We start from the raw sequence: 15,394 nt of genomic DNA on the forward strand, positions 1-15,394 counted from the left end.
TAATCTCCTGAGGTCACTCTAAACACCAAGGTAGCTGTCTATTAAAACAGCATCCACACAGGAAACATTTACGTTCCAAAGGCATTTGCTAATCTAAGCAACCAGACTCACCTGTCTCTTATCCCTTGGCTCCATGGCAACCACAACCACTCTACATGCTCTGCTCCTTGTTAGGCAAAGATGTGGCAAATTCTGTCAGTTCTGCCACACAAAGTCCAGCTCTAGATGCTACACATCTTTGATTCCAGCAGCTGTAGATCAAGTGGCTAAGATGCGCACAGAGAAAGCAGTTCTCTGCCTGTTAAGACCTCCTGCACTGCGTCCTTTGCCAGTGTGACAGAAGAAAAGTGGAGAACTCTCTCTGGGATATCTGGTTTTGTTTACTTCCTCAGGTGCTGCACAGGAATCGCGTCATAACGTTGATGCAGAGCCCTGTGAATAAAATGCAAAGCACATGAACAAAAATGTATATCTAACTGGAATGTCATCAACATAGATGACATGAATAACACCTTGGTGTCATTTGGTGTATAAAGTCCAGGAAACATCACCCAGTGTTAGCATAACAGCAGTACTGACAATCAGACTGCACCATAGAATCTACTCACCTTGAACACAAGCAGTTTCAACTGACACAAAACCCCAGAGTCAGCAATCTCCTTGGCAAAGAGTTGAGAGTGGTGAGCCAATCGAACAGGCAGACAGACTGAAGGGTGGAGGGAGGAATGCCCAATATATTCCCTGGACTTGGACAGCAACAGTCTTTCTGACACCGCCATCAGAGAGTCTAGCTCCACAGCCACATTACTGGCCTCGTGGATTAGTTTGTTGAGTGTGTTGGTGTTGGTTGATTGGTTGTAAGGTGAATAAAGTGCTTTAAGTGTACATAATAAAGCCCTGTAGTCTAAACCTCTTTGAGTGGTCAGTATGAGTAGAAAAGCAGTGTATAAATGTGAGAACATTGTATCTCTGGAAACTAATGGGAAGAGAAGAAACATGCTAGTAGGGCTGGGTGATATGAGAAAAATCTAATATCACGATATTTTTTTGGCTACACCACGACACATATAGCAATATGTTTAAATAAACTTCAAAAATAAATATTATTTTCAACAATATAGTGCCTAAAATTACACTCATTCAAATCGACCATCCAAGGTTTTCTTCTACTTTGGATACAAAACATTTGAATCAATTTAAATGTTTTATCCTAACCATTTTTTAACCATCAGTTTTTCACAAATGACAATACTGTCACAGTAAGTCTCTTTCTGTGGTCAACACCAGACCTTTAACAAACTAAAGATCATAGCAACAAAAAAGGACATCAAGCAATAATTGAATAAAACAACTGAAAATAAACAGATGCTCTTTTGTGCTTGTAACATATAAAAATTGTAAAATAAAACACGCGATGACCTCAATTTACAGTAACTATAGTAACTATTAAAACGACTGAACAAGAATAGTCCAGGGTATCACAGCTGGTTTGTTTAACGTTTTCTTTGGTTTACGGGAGATGGTGACATGCAGAGTTTAAAACATTCTTCATTTGGATGACTTTTCAGCTGGTAGAATAATTTCGTGATATTGCTCTCTTTTTATAAATAATAAATAGTTTTACGGCATGTTTTGCAAATTATTGCATTTTGTTCTGCATCATCCCCGTGAAATCCAAATGACAGCAAGTGTCAGTCCCCCGCTCGTCTGACGCTCCCACTGACGCCAAATTTTTCCCAATCTGGTAGTATATAAACAGGCATGCTCAGCACAGTGTGCCAGGTAGAAAACTTTCCAATTGGGACGGGGGAATTAATGATGCATTCCCAGCGTGTGAGAGAGAAAAAAAATTTCACAGTGGCAATGGCAATTTATCCTCGATGGTTACAATAAAGCCAACTTAACCATTGTACGTGGAAAAAATTTGATATATCGCCCACCCCTACATGCTAGTGAAGGCATCTACGTGTTTATCAGAGAACCTCTTTTAAACATTTCTGCCTTGCCAAGTAGCTGTGAAATAACTCCTGCTACTTATACTGCATCTCCTTGATACTGACATCATCATACTTTTTGGTATAGTTTATTTTTATTCTTAGGCTTGATGTGAAACTTAACATGTAAACAAATGACAAAAGTGAACACTCATCTCTGCACGCATGCCAAATATCTATGATTGTGCAAACTTGTCTCCATAGACGTTATGGATAAACAATGGAAAGACTGTTCATCTGTATGTCCACTATGTCCACATCCACAGCAATGCATAATCTCTGCATACTACTGCTGAAATGGTCGCCCCCTCGGCCTTTACCTAAACAACCACTTTCAGCAGCGACCATTTAAGGGGTCACCACAGTAATTATCTGCCTCTTTGCATTCTCTACTGTCACCAGAGCCCTTTTCGTGTCTTCCTCCACTACATCCATGAACTCTCTTACCTAGCAAATCCAAATTCAACATCCCTTGTCCAGTATATTAATCCCTCATCTGTACATCTTCAAACCATCTCAACCTTGCCTCTCTTAACTTTGTCCCAAAACTGCTCAATCTGAGTCGTCCCTCTAATATACTCATTTCTAATGCTGTCAATACTTGCACTGAAAATGTTAACATCTTCAGTTCTGCCTGGGTGATAGACTGGCTACTTGTCCTGGGTGTACCTTGCTACATACCCAAAGTCAACTGGGATAGGCTCCAGTCGACTTTACTCCACAAGCCGTGGCAATGAGGCATTGCTAAACAGAATTCTGCCAACATTTTCCCCCTATGCATTCATCTTTAGTAGGCTTGATTACTGTAACAGCATCTTTACAGGTCTACCTAAAAAATCAGTCAGACAACTACAGCTCATTCAGAACTCTGCTGCTCGAGTCCTCACTAAGACCAAAAAAGTGGACCACATCAGTCCAGCTCTGAGGTCCTTACACTGGCTGCCTGTCCGTCAGAGGATAGACTTTAAAGTTCTGATGCTGGCCTATAAAGCTCTGAATGGTTTAGGACCAAAATACATCAATGACCTCCTGACCCAGTATGAACCATCCAGATCCCTCAGGTCATCTGGTCTTTTATCAGTTCCCAGAGTCAGAACCAGACACGGAGAAGCTGCATTCAGCTTTTATGCTCCTTATATCTGGAACAAACTCCCAGAAAGCCTCAGATCAGCTGAAACACTCAGTTTATTTAAATCCAGGTTGAAGACTCACCTATTCTCAGCTGCATTTGAATAAAGCACCAAATCCACACTTTAAGCTTAAATTTCAAAACTTACATTTACTGATTTTATCTACTGTTCTGATTTTATCTGTTTTGATTTTATATACTGTTGTTTGTTTGTTTGTTTGTTAATTAGTTAGTTAGTTTATTTGCTTGTTTTAATCAATTTTAAATCATGCTTTTTATTTGTTCTTGTTTCTAATGTCTCTGTAAAGCACTTTGAATCACCTTGTTGTTGAATTGTGCTATACAAATAAACTTGCCTTGCCTTGCCTATTTGTGAAGTAAATCGTAAACCGTAGCTGGCGGTTTCAAAGACTTTTGGTAGATTTTATCCACACATAACGATCGCGTTGACACAAATATGACCAAAAGAGAAAGACGGAAAAATACAAAAGTCAGAATTCTGAATTTGACTTAAAGTAAAATCGTCGCAAAACAAGTGAAAACTCTTATTTGTCGTATGGCTTTACGGGCTCTAGCAACTTTACAGAATGGGTATGAATAAGCTCACGTACACCTTGAGAGCTGTACTTAAAGCATAACCCCTAACACTAACCCAGCCTACAGCTCCAGCATGAAAGCTGTAAAAGCATGTCAATTTGTCAAATCACAATACTTCGCACCAATGAAAATCTTATCGCGGAGAACGACAATAGTCGGTGTTTTCACAAGCACCTCTCAAAGGTCAACAAAGCGACATGTCGTGAGTCACATTAGCTATAAATGAAATGTTCTGCTGTAAACAGCAGCTATCACAAGACTAGTCTCGATTTGAGCTTTTAATCGATCTATCTTCTTTAAAAGCAAAGCTGTTGTCAGGCCACATATCTCCTTACCTCCATCTCAGAGGCAGATGCTACCGCAACACAGGCGTTGTTTAAACTACACTTCACCGCTGCAATATTCATCATATCACACTGAGTGGGTGTACATTATTAATATATAAGCACTCACCTTTCCTCATTTTCGAGTCTCTCTGCACATCCTGAAAAAACACCTTTTTCTCTCCATATAAACACACTTCAGATGCTTCACTGTGCAGCAGCAGCCATGTTGGAAAGCGTTCAGCTAGGAGGAAGGAAATAATGTGTACGTGCGCGCGTGCGTGCGTGTTCTTCTTCTTCTTTTGTTTTTAAAGGCAGCTTGCATCCAACAATGTTGCACTATTGCCATCTCTTGGGCTATACTGCTACGTCACTTTTATTTCCTTAATAATCAGCTCTGCACATTAGGAGAGTCCAGGTCTTACAGTATAATACTCATGTATTACTGTAATCCTTATACAGTAACGTTAGTTAGTGACTGAGCATCCCGGTGACTTTCTCTTGATTCCTGTAATCAGGGTGAATTAGTTACGGATTAGAGTAATTTACCGAAAAAGTACGGCGGGATGCTCGGGTCCTTCGGTGGGTTTGTCCAGTTTACCGAAAAACACCTCAGCTATAATTTTGAAACAGTCGGTCGTGGTTTTGGAAAGTAAACACTTGACCTCTCAGCATCCCCGCTCTATCTGCCATTAGATAGGCAGGTTTCTCCGTGACTGCAGCTGTCAGTTATGTTGACGTTGGACCCCAATTTAACAGCATTATGGTAGTAATTAGAATCAAACTTATGAGAAAGGACACCCCTTGAACACAAATCAGCGTGATGAAAACTACTGATAATGCAAAACAAAATCTTTGGGAACTTTTTTCTTTTATTTTTATTTTAGTCTGACCCCAGTGCCCTCCGCTAACCTAGAGAAGGCGAGGTTTTAGACCTATACTGAAGCCAGACACCAGGGGGCGATAGAGATGTTTTGGCTTCATTTTCGGGGATCTATTAGGTAGTCCATGTTTTCTGCAGTCATTGGTAATAACTAACTCATAAATTACAGCAACTATTTATTTAAATGAATCTAATTCAGCTACTTTTAAACTTTTACACTTCTTCCAAAGACCAGACTATTATAAGAAGAGGGTAATTCTTGAAAATCCCTGGCCCCATTTAATCCTCTGTTGTTTTGCCATGATGCTGACAGAGAGAGAAAGTGTGTGTGTGTGTGTGTGTGTGTGAGAGAGAGAGAGAGCGAGAGAGAGAGAACGACAAAAAGCTTGTGTAGGTTTCAACAGGGTAAATGAATGAGAACATAAGGCTTCGGTTTTATTATGAATGAGAAGAAGGAGACCATCCAGTACTTCTTTTATTTCAGCTGAAATCATCTCTGAAAGCACAGCACCAGATACCCAGATTACGATTTCATTCTACAGTTTGGAGCTAAATTAACTGTACCTGACTGGACGCTCACTTGTCTGAGTAAAGCTAGCCAACTGACTTACAAACAAGGGAAGAATTGAACCTCAGGAATGAATTAAAGAAAATTACAAACTTAAACATACCAGAGACAATTTCCTGGATTACCAGATATGTAATGATTTATTGAATTGTGATTACCTTATTCATATTTTAACTACCTTAATGTCAGTATTCTGCAAACTTCAGGTGGGTTATGTTTGCATCTGGCAATAATTATTTGTATGTTCTCTATCTCTTTGTGCTTTGTCCATGTCAGTTTTCTATTGTAAAGATAGCCCATACTTGTTTGAATTTTGAGTACTTTCATTTTCATTTATAAAGGCACAAATAGTCCTCATTTTAGATGATCACACAAAATATTTAACTTACAACTGCCTGAATTAACTGTGAATTACACTATGAAATAAGTATTTCTAAAATCTCTATTAATACAATCACAATGATCTTATATTTTACTCATTACATCTATAAATGTGCATCTGAATACTTTACTAATCACCTATTTAGACTTTCTAAATTATACCAAGAGTTTATCAATCAAGAATAAACATCTGTATTTAAAAAAAATACCAAGGAGGAGTAATGCTTTATAAATGATGAATTAAGCACTTACTAATACCTTACGAATGGTTAATAGTGTAACATTTTAAAAAAATGTACCTCACTTCACTACCTACCTTTCCTTGGACTCAATGAAAACTTCAGTGAGGTCAAGGCTAAAAGATTATGAACAGACGCTAGGACGCACTTTTGCAACACAACCATTGTCTATTGGACTGAATGCAGATGATGTGACTGTCATGGTCCGCAGTCCGTGCCAGTTGATCTGCCATGTCTATGTTGTGTTTTGTTGTTGTTCTCTCCCGGTCACTCATTTCTACCTTTACTTGTTGGCGTGTATGTCCGGGTTTTCCTGTGACACCAGGCCTGGCGAGTTATTCCTGCCATGGGGTCACCTGCAGCTGATCAGCCTCGTAAGGGCAGAGACTTAACAGAGGAGCTGAGCTTCAGTCGATGCTGGATCATTGTGAGAAACTCTGTCAGTGCCTAGTTAACACTGTGAAAGTGTTGTGTTAGTCATAGGAGCATAGGAAGGTACATAGGTAGATAGGAAGTCCTGCATTTGCATTCCTGACAGAACGATCCAGAGTGGGGAGGAGAATGCCCTCTGAAGGCTTTTCTCAACAGCCTCAATGAGGATTTGAAGCGTGAATTGTCCGCTGAAGTCATTAGATGCCTTAATCTCCATGTGTGTTAGTACAAATGTATTATCATGGTTGAGATTCTACCTGTGTGGGAGATCTCAGACTGTTAGTTTTTAAATTTGATCTCTCTGAGACCTGTGCTGTGAGGCATGGGTTCCCTGAAGGGTCTGTACTTGGCCCATTGCTGTTTTCTTTGTATCTGCTGCCTCTTTGTCTTCTTCTACGTTTTTTAAAAGTAACCTTTCATTGTTACGCTGATCACCTGCAGCTTTATGTTCCTTAAACATTGGAAACTATGCTGATTTGTCTAAATTAGAAATTTGTCCATTTGCAATTAAGGACTTGTTATCTGATAATTTCCTGCTTCTTAATACTGATAAGACAGATTTGATGGTCAATCGATCACAAAAATTGATGACATTGTCATAAATTGCAGGGACTTGGATGTGTGGTTTGACTCGGAGCTCTCCTTCAAGTCTCATGTAAAAGAGACAACAAGGACTACCTTTCATCACCTTAGGAACATCAATATCAAACAAGTTTTATCACTTGACACTGCAGAGGTTCTTGTCCATGCATTTGTGTCTTTGCACATTTATTATTGTAACACTCTTCTTTCTGGGTTACCAACAAAAAGTTTTAGAGGTTTACAAATGATACAAAATGCAGCTGCTGGCATTTGAACCAAAACTGGGAAATTTGAGCACATTTTCCCAGTACTGAAATCTCAAAGAATGGAGATGCCGGTAAACGTAGGGGTGCTGGTGGGCACAATTACAGACGCCTCCCTACTTGGTCATCAGTGTTCTGCAAAACTCATACTCAGCACCCATACTCACCAGTGTAATGCTCTCATTGATTCGAGTGTTTGATCAATCAAGTGTTTAATCAATGAAATTATTTTCATTGATCAAACACTCAATAGGAAATTCAAACTCCCATTGACACCTCTTACTGAACCTCTACAGGTTTCTGCCTTAAAACAGCACTAAGCTCACACAAATCACCCATCGCACTAAGGCCATTCAGCTCTCCCTTTGAGGCAGTCATGTAATTTTTGATTTGTCCTCTGTTCCTACAGTTTACCATGACCTAGCTGAAGTGTTTAGCAAGGACTTGGCTCTCTCACTTCCTCCGCAGAGACCATATGACTGTGGAATTGATCTGCTCTTGGGGGCACCACTCCCCACCAGTCGCCTGTACAGTCTTTGTAAGCCATGGAACCCTACATCACTGATTCTCTGACAGCTGGAATAATCCGCTCTTCCAAGTTCAAGCAGGGTTCTTCTTTGTGGAGAAAAAGGACAAGTCCCTCCATCTATGCATTTACTTTCAGGGGCTGAACAAAATAACCCTAAAGAACAAGTATCTCCTGCCACCACTATCTTCCGCTTTTGAACGGTTACGGGGGCCACCATTTTCATAAAAGTGGATTTAAGGAATGCCTATCAATTGTCCTTGGTGAATGTCTTCTTGAAAGATTTCATTAACCACTGTGTTTTTGTGTACCTTGACAATATTTTGATTTTTCAAGATGTCCATAGCTGAACACGAGAGGCATGTTCACCAGGTGGCACAGCAAGCATTCTCCCAAGTCAAACAGAAGTTTGCCTCTGCGCCCATCTTGGTGCAACTAGACTTCTCTCAGCCATTCGTCTTAGAAGTGGATGCTTTGTGTTATCCCAGGACTCCGGGGGTAAGCTTCACCCATGTGCATATTTCTCTTGTCATCTCTCACAGGCTAAGCAGGAACTGCGACGTGGGACATTGGGAATTGCTGGCAATAAAGCTCACCTTGGAGGAATAGAGGCACTGTCTAGAAGGGATGGCGCAGCCACTCTTCATCTGGACGGACCATAAAAACATCCGTACCTGTAAATGGCAAAGTGCCTCAACTCCCTTCAAGCCAGGTTCTTTACTCAGTTCAATCTAACCATCACGTACAGACCCAACTCTCGTAATGTGAAGCTGGATGTGCTCTCTCTGCAAATTTCCTCACTGGACGAGGCCTCCGAATATGATGAGACGATCCTGCCTGCAGCCTGCATCATCGTGGCCCTCAGATGGGAGATCGAGGGTATAATCAGAAACACTCACCCTGGTCACACATCGCCCTGAATTTCATAGCTAGACCACCACCATCCTCAGGTAATACCACCATACTCACTATTGTGGATCCTTTTTGTTTTAAAGCTACCCATTTCATTGCTCTGCCCAAGTTTCCCACCGCCTTGGAGACAGCGAAGCTGTTGACTGATCATGTGTTCCACCTACATGGCGGAACACATGATCAATCGGACACAATTAGTCAAAACTGTCAGGTTTTGTAGATCGGACTCACGCGCAGACCACTAGTGTCTTCAAAAGGTGCATTTATTTACAGTGTTCCTCTACAGTGGAATTCATATATACATATAGTGATGTCAAGGGGAAAAGGGGCCGGGGTTCCAGGGTCCAGGAGTGAAAGAGGCAGGAGTCCAGGAAGGGAAGGTTTTCATTCAGCCCTCGCACATCTCCTCTCCTTTCCTTTATCTCTCTTGCTTCCGTTCAGTCGCCATGCACAGGGAAAGAACAGGTCCAGAGGCGATCTATACACAGGCAGAAAAAAACCATTAGTTTCCTGGTTCAGACAGGCTCACAAACTGACTTTACAAAATACAGGACGACTGACGCTGAAGGCTCAACGATCCAGCGACGAGTAGAGCAGACTCGCCCTCTTAAGAAGGGTTCCAATCTCTTATGATCAGCAACAGATGTGCTGCTCACCTCCAGGTGTGTAGGCCAGGGGCAGGAGCCCATACTGAGCTCCGCCCCGGCAGGAGAAAGAGAGAATGGAAGAGGGCGAGAGAGAAAGGGAAACAAAAACAAAGCACCTGACAGCTGTCAGCTGTCGAGGAGCGGAGACCATGACAAAAACACTGTGTCCGATCGGGGTCTGCATTTCACATCGCGGGTTTGGAAGGAGTTTTGCTCCATTCTGAGCTTCACGCTGGATTGTTGTGAGAAACTCCGTCAGTCCCTAGCTAGCATTGTGAAAGTGTTTGTGTTATTCGCTCGTGTGGATTGTAGTAATGGCTGCCTTTGTGGTTTCCAGAAGAATTGCGGAAACAAGTGGAGAGAGGTGTTTGACCTATTGGACTGCTGTCACACATTTTGTAGTGACTAGGGCTCAAGCTATGAAGCCAGCGGAAACTGACCTTGTGTGGGTGTGTCCTGCTATCCCCCCTACCTTAAGTGCCAGCTTTTTTGTACAGCTGACTCCCATCAGCAATTAAGAGTACTTAGGGCCAGAGAAAGGTGAGCTTTAGTGCCAGAGAGCCTTGTTGGTTTTTGCAGCTAGTGAGCTGTGTGTATATGGTGCCTGATTGTTCCTGCTCTGTGGAGAGTGTGTTTTAGTGACTAAACCTTTTTTTAATTAACTTTTCCGTTTATTGACCAACACCTGGATTTTGTTCTCTTCTTTCTTCAAGAGGTGATAGCGGCTTATACGTCTCTTTTGGTTTAGCTGGTAATAGGAACATTAATAAAACCATTTAACCATTTTGCCTCCCTGTCTCCTTTTTTTTTTTTTTACCCGGACACCTTTGTTACTTTCCCTCATCTCCTGGACAGCACCCAGGAAGTTGCAGAAGTCCCACAGGCAGAAAAGGTGAAAGAAATTTTTGAAACCACCTTTTGTCTTTTAGCCTGAGAGGCCTTTGGATTTTAAAAACCCTGGTAAGCCAAGAAGCAGGAACAATTAAACCAGATGTCAACAGCAATGTGGGTTTCTTCCTGAAAGACAGCATTCTTTATCGCCGGCAGGTTTCCTAGAAGAGGAAAGAGGATGTGGTATAAATTTGGGGCACTCTGTGCCATGAGGGTCATTTGGGGAAGCATAAAACCATTGCACACACATTAGGATGCATTTGCACTGGCCAGGCCTGTGTGCAGATGTGGCCTAACATCAATAATCCCCTCCAGAGCCTTTACCAATTATTAGCACCCCATTTGATTGGCTGGGAACGGACATCGTCAGACCTGTTGAGAAAAGCAAATCAGGCAACCGTTATTTGCTGGTCATATAATGGTTGCCTGCTTTGCTTGCAGATTAAATTTCAAGTATCTTGAAGTCTTTCCTCTGAAGTGTATAAAAGCAAAATCTGTGGCTTTTTGTCCGGTGCAGTTTTTTTCAAGGTTGGGATTCCCTCATGAGATCCTGATAAACTGTGGAACTAATTTTATGCCATCTTTATTAGAGCAGGTCTACCAGCTTGTTGGTATCAAAAGCCTTAAAACCACTCCTTACCACCCACAAACAGATTGCCTGACTAAGCCCTTCAAACAGACCCTGAAGCAAATGTTACGCAAATTGTTACATGACAACTGATATGTGGTCATAAATTAAGGGGCTCTCTCTCTTTACTAAAAGAGACACGGGACGGTGACCAGAGAGCGGCAGAGGCTACTGATTTTATCTCTTATGATGAAAGAGTGACTTGGAGAAGATGACTGAGCTAGCTCCAAGCTTGTATGGCAGATGCCCACCAACATCAGAAAGTGTGATATGATTGGTCAGCCCGGGAGAGGTAATTTAATCTTGGACAAAAGGTACTTGTACTCCTTCCAAGTAACGATAGCAAACTGCTAGCTAAATGGCAAGGACCTTTTCAGATCCAGTAGAAACTTGGAGCTAGCAGGTATAAGATGGCAACATTCATACCCGACACCTAGAATTAATGATATGATTGAGCGCCTTGGAAAGCCTGATATCTCACAACTCTAGTTCTCTGCAAGGGCTATTGGCAGGTGATAATGTGTTCCTTTATCTACCTTGAGAAATCACCAGTACAACACTTCTTCCTTCAATTATTATTTAGTAAAGCATAGTAAAAAAAATTATCATGCCCATGGATCTCTTTTGCTCAATAACCACAGGCTGTAGAACAGTTTGCTGCGGTCCATCTTCCCAAAAGAGTACCTCAAATTAACAGTATACAAAGTTTTATATGAGAATGTGCGTCTATGTGATTGGTTAAAACTGATAGGGAGAAATCATAATTTACACTTAATTCTTCCTTCGTTGGTGCCCCAAGCTGGTCCCAGCCTCTCAGCACTCAGCCTTGTCCAATTCAGGGGAGCAGCACCTGTTACGGCCCGTGGCCATAGGAAATCTGTGTTAGCTGCTGTGTTGTGTTTCTTTACTGTGTTTTAAGAATCTCTGCAGGTCTTTCCTCTAATAAAGAGCAGTAGGCTGCTGATTGGACCATGGATCATTGGACTGGGTTAAAAAAAAGCTGTTCTGCCAGCTGCCGGAAGAGAGAGAGAGAAGCGAGCGAGAGTGAACCGATTTGACAGCAGACTCAGACCTGGCCCTTTGTGTAATTTTGTATATGTGTAAGTGAGCTCCTTGAGAGCCACCAAATGTGAGTATACAGGGAGTGCAGAATTATTAGGCAAATGAGTATTTTGTCCACATCATCCTCTTCATGCATGTTGTCTTACTCCAAGCCGTATAGGCTCGAAAGCCTACTACCAATTAAGCATGTTAGGTGATGTGCATCTCTGTAATGAGAAGGGGTGTGGTCTAATGACATCAACACCCTATATCAGGTGTGCATAATTATTAGGCAACGTCCTTTCCTTTGGCAAAATGGGTCAAAAGAAGGACTTGACAGGCTCAGAAAAGTCAAAAATAGTGAGATATCTTGCAGAGGGATGCAGCAGTCTCAAAATTGCAAAGCTTCTGAAGCGTGATCATCGAACAATCAAGCGTTTCATTCAAAATAGTCAACAGGGTCGCAAGAAGCGTGTGGAAAAACCAATGCACAAAATAACTGCCCATGAACTGAGAAAAGTCAAGCGTGCAGCTGCCAAGATGCCACTTGCCACCAGTTTGGCCATATTTCAGAGCTGCAACATCACTGGAGTGCCCAAAAGCACAAGGTGTGCAATACTCAGAGACATGGCCAAGGTAAGAAAGGCTGAAAGACGACCACCACTGAACAAGACACACAAGCTGAAACGTCAAGACTGGGCCAAGAAATATCTCAAGACTGGTTTTTCTAAGGTTTTATGGACTGATGAAATGAGAGTGAGTCTTGATGGGCCAGATGGATGGGCCCGTGGCTGGATTGGTAAAGGGCAGAGAGCTCCAGTCCGACTCAGACGCCAGCAAGGTGGAGGTGGAGTACTGGTTTGGGCTGGTATCATCAAAGATGAGCTTGTGGGGCCTTTTCGGGTTGAGGATGGAGTCAAGCTCAACTCCCAGTCCTACTGCCAGTTTCTGGAAGACACCTTCTTCAAGCAGTGGTACAGGAAGAAGTCTGCATCCTTCAAGAAAAACATGATGTTCATGCAGGACAATGCTCCATCACACGTGTCCAAGTACTCCACAGCGTGGCTGGCAAGAAAGGGTATAAAAGAAGAAAAACTAATGACATGGCCTCCTTGTTCACCTGATCTGAACCCCATTGAGAACCTGTGGTCCATCATTAAATGTGAGATTTACAAGGAGGGAAAACAGTACACCTCTCTGAACAGTGTCTGGGAGGCTGTGGTTGCTGCTGCACGCAATGTTGATGGTGAACAGATCAAAACACTGACAGAATCCATGGATGGCAGGCTTTTGAGTGTTCTTGCAAAGAAAGGTGGCTATATTGGTCGCTGATTTTTTTTGTTTTGTTTGTTTTTGAATGTCAGAAATGTATATTTGTGAATGTGGAGATGTTATATTGGTTTCACTGGTAAGAATAAATAATTGAAATGGGTATATATTTGTTTTTTGTTAAGTTGCCTAATAATTCTGCACAGTAATAGTCACCTGCACACACAGATATCCCCCTAAAATAGCTAAAACTAAAAACAAACTAAAAACTACTTCCAAAAACATTCAGCTTTGATATTAATGAGTTTTTTGGGTTCATTGAGAACATGGTTGTTGTTCAATAATAAAATTATTCCTCAAAAATACAACTTGCCTAATAATTCTGCACTCCCTGTATGAGTCCAGTGCTTATGTGTGCATAGGCTGAAGCCGAAGGGGTGTGTCGCCTTTTTGTTTTGAACTGTTTTCTTCTGTTTCTGGTCCAGGAAGCGAGGGATAGTTACTGTCATTTGTTTGTTTTGTTTCTTTCTTAGGGTTTAGTTAGTTTTCTCTGGTGGGACTTAGTTGGTTTTGTTTATTATTTTGGCCTGGGCTCACCTTGGAGTTGTGCTTCTTGTCACTTAATAAAATCACCTTTGTTTTTTGTTTTTTTGTTTTTTTTTTGCCTGTCCCGTTTGGCTCTTTTGCCATCAGAATTGTTGTCTAAAGGCAAAGAAAGATGCCCAACGGATTTACTTTACCAAATTGACCATCCCAGCCTTGCCGTAATGGTCCATTTGATTCACCTTTTATTGTTTATTTTATTTTCATTTACTGAATACGGGGCAGACTTGACTGGGGGAAAGAAGGGGAGAAAGAAAGAGGGAAAGAGAAACAGCTGAGAAGAGGGACGGGGGAGAAGGGCAAAAGACAAAAACCAACAGAATGAGCAGAAAAGAAAAAAAAAGAAATAAAAAAATGCATATATCGATCACCTGGATCACCTGCTGAGAAAGAAAAAAGAAAACAAGCAGAAGAAAACGAGAGTAATAGAATAAACAACATCACAATGATATATGGGAATATGACAGTAAATACTAAATATTAAACATTATTGTGCAGCACATAAGATCAACAGAACACAGTGTGCTTTGAGGTAGGAGCCAAAAAGGGTGTAGTTTGTGGGTGTGATCACCCGTGTGTACACCTGTGAGCATGGACGCGCTTGTTTTTTTTAAAAGGTTCCTTCATGTAATGATCTGCTAGAGGGTGTGGGGGGGCCACAGCCCCGTCCTCCAGGGCATGAAGCAGGTATGGAGGAGATCAAGACTCCAGACATCCAGAGGCCCCCAGAACACAAGAGACCAAGGAAGACCAACAGAGGGGCAGCCGCGCCACTGTCCCAGAAAGAGCTGAGGAGAGTCCCAGATGAGGGCTCACCCAGCAGCCGTGGAGCAGAAGCCAGGGGGGGTTGCAGTGACGCGCCCGTGAGCTCCGCCGGCAGCCAGCCGTGCCTGAGTGACCGAGCCCCAGGCCGAGAGGCCGGGGGCACCCCACCTCCGAAGTGGCCCGAGCGAGCCCCAGGCTCCAGGCCCCGATAAGCGGCCGCCAAGGAGTGAGCCGGTGTGTACCCGGATGCCCATTCCCGGACACAAAGAACCACCAACGCACCGATGTCTGAGGGAGTCCGCCACTGGCAGGGGAAGTGGTGGTGGGGGGAGATAGGCCTCCAAACCTTGGAGGGCCTAAGATGTCCCCAGAGAGGTGGCGTCTGATACCCAACCTGACATATAGACACAGAAATACAGGCACACACATATACAAACATCCATTCCCACCCTCATGCTCTCATATGCACTTACTCCACACTCAACCAACGTGGAGACAGACATAAAGAGACACTGTACACACGATCACACTCCCCAAGCGTACTCTACAAACCGGGTCTAGGTACCCTTGCCCCTGGAGGGGGGAACTGCACCCAGACCCAGGTGGTGTTACCCTTTTCCCTGCGGTGGGGGGAGGCAGACCGCCCCGACTCCGCAGCAGCAGGGAGGCCCCACACTCCAGACCGCAGTCGGACGGCCAACTCCTCCTCCTAGCCACCCCG

The 15,394-nt window shown here is 42.7% G+C and overlaps 1 protein-coding gene across 4 annotated transcripts in view; it reads right to left on the reverse strand.

Annotated features, from left to right (window-relative positions):
* tmem94 (transmembrane protein 94) overlaps positions 1–4,310 on the reverse strand; it is a 41,513-nt gene extending 37,203 nt beyond the window's left edge. For all 4 annotated transcript variants that reach the window (XM_082543893.1, XM_082543885.1, XM_082543888.1 and 1 more), the window contains exons 1-2: positions 4,174–4,310; positions 112–432 (exon numbers count right to left, since the gene is read on the reverse strand). In XM_082543893.1, the coding sequence (XP_082400019.1) occupies positions 112–135 (24 nt within the window). In that variant the 5' untranslated portion in view covers positions 136–432; positions 4,174–4,310. The remainder of the gene's footprint in view (positions 1–111; positions 433–4,173) is intronic.
* Positions 4,311–15,394: the final 11,084 nt, after the last annotated feature.

This window comes from Aulonocara stuartgranti, assembly GCF_965226115.1.
Source record: "Aulonocara stuartgranti genome assembly, chromosome: 8".
NCBI classification, from domain to species: domain Eukaryota; kingdom Metazoa; phylum Chordata; class Actinopteri; order Cichliformes; family Cichlidae; genus Aulonocara; species Aulonocara stuartgranti.